At 20.3% G+C, this 256-nt stretch overlaps 1 protein-coding gene across 1 annotated transcript in view; it reads left to right on the forward strand.

Annotated features, from left to right (window-relative positions):
• The window catches only part of PGSY75_1465000 (hypothetical protein), a gene marked incomplete at both ends in the record, with an annotated part of 837 nt that continues 581 nt past the window's right edge, over nt 1–256 (forward strand). The window contains one exon of the mRNA XM_018788332.1: nt 1–256. This exon is cut by the window's right edge and continues 581 nt beyond it. Within this exon, the coding sequence (XP_018639704.1) occupies nt 1–256 (256 nt within the window).

The following is a 256-nucleotide window of genomic DNA, read 5'->3' on the forward strand; positions in this document are numbered from 1 at the left end:
ATGAAGGAAACAGATTTGTTATTAAAATTTTTGAAATATGGAAATAAGAATATTATTAGTAAAAATAATTTAAATATAAATGGGAAATGTCCAAATATGCAATCTTTTTGTACGTACGTATTAGATAATAAGAATATTATGAGAAATAGTTTTATGGATAAAGGAATGTCTACTTTTTGTAATAAAACTAGTTACTTAATAAAAAAGGATATAGGTAAATATTTTTTTACAAGTACATCAAGAGTTCATTTTAATA

This window comes from Plasmodium gaboni, chromosome 14 (assembly GCF_001602025.1).
Source record: "Plasmodium gaboni strain SY75 chromosome 14, whole genome shotgun sequence".
Lineage (NCBI taxonomy): Eukaryota > Apicomplexa > Aconoidasida > Haemosporida > Plasmodiidae > Plasmodium > Plasmodium gaboni.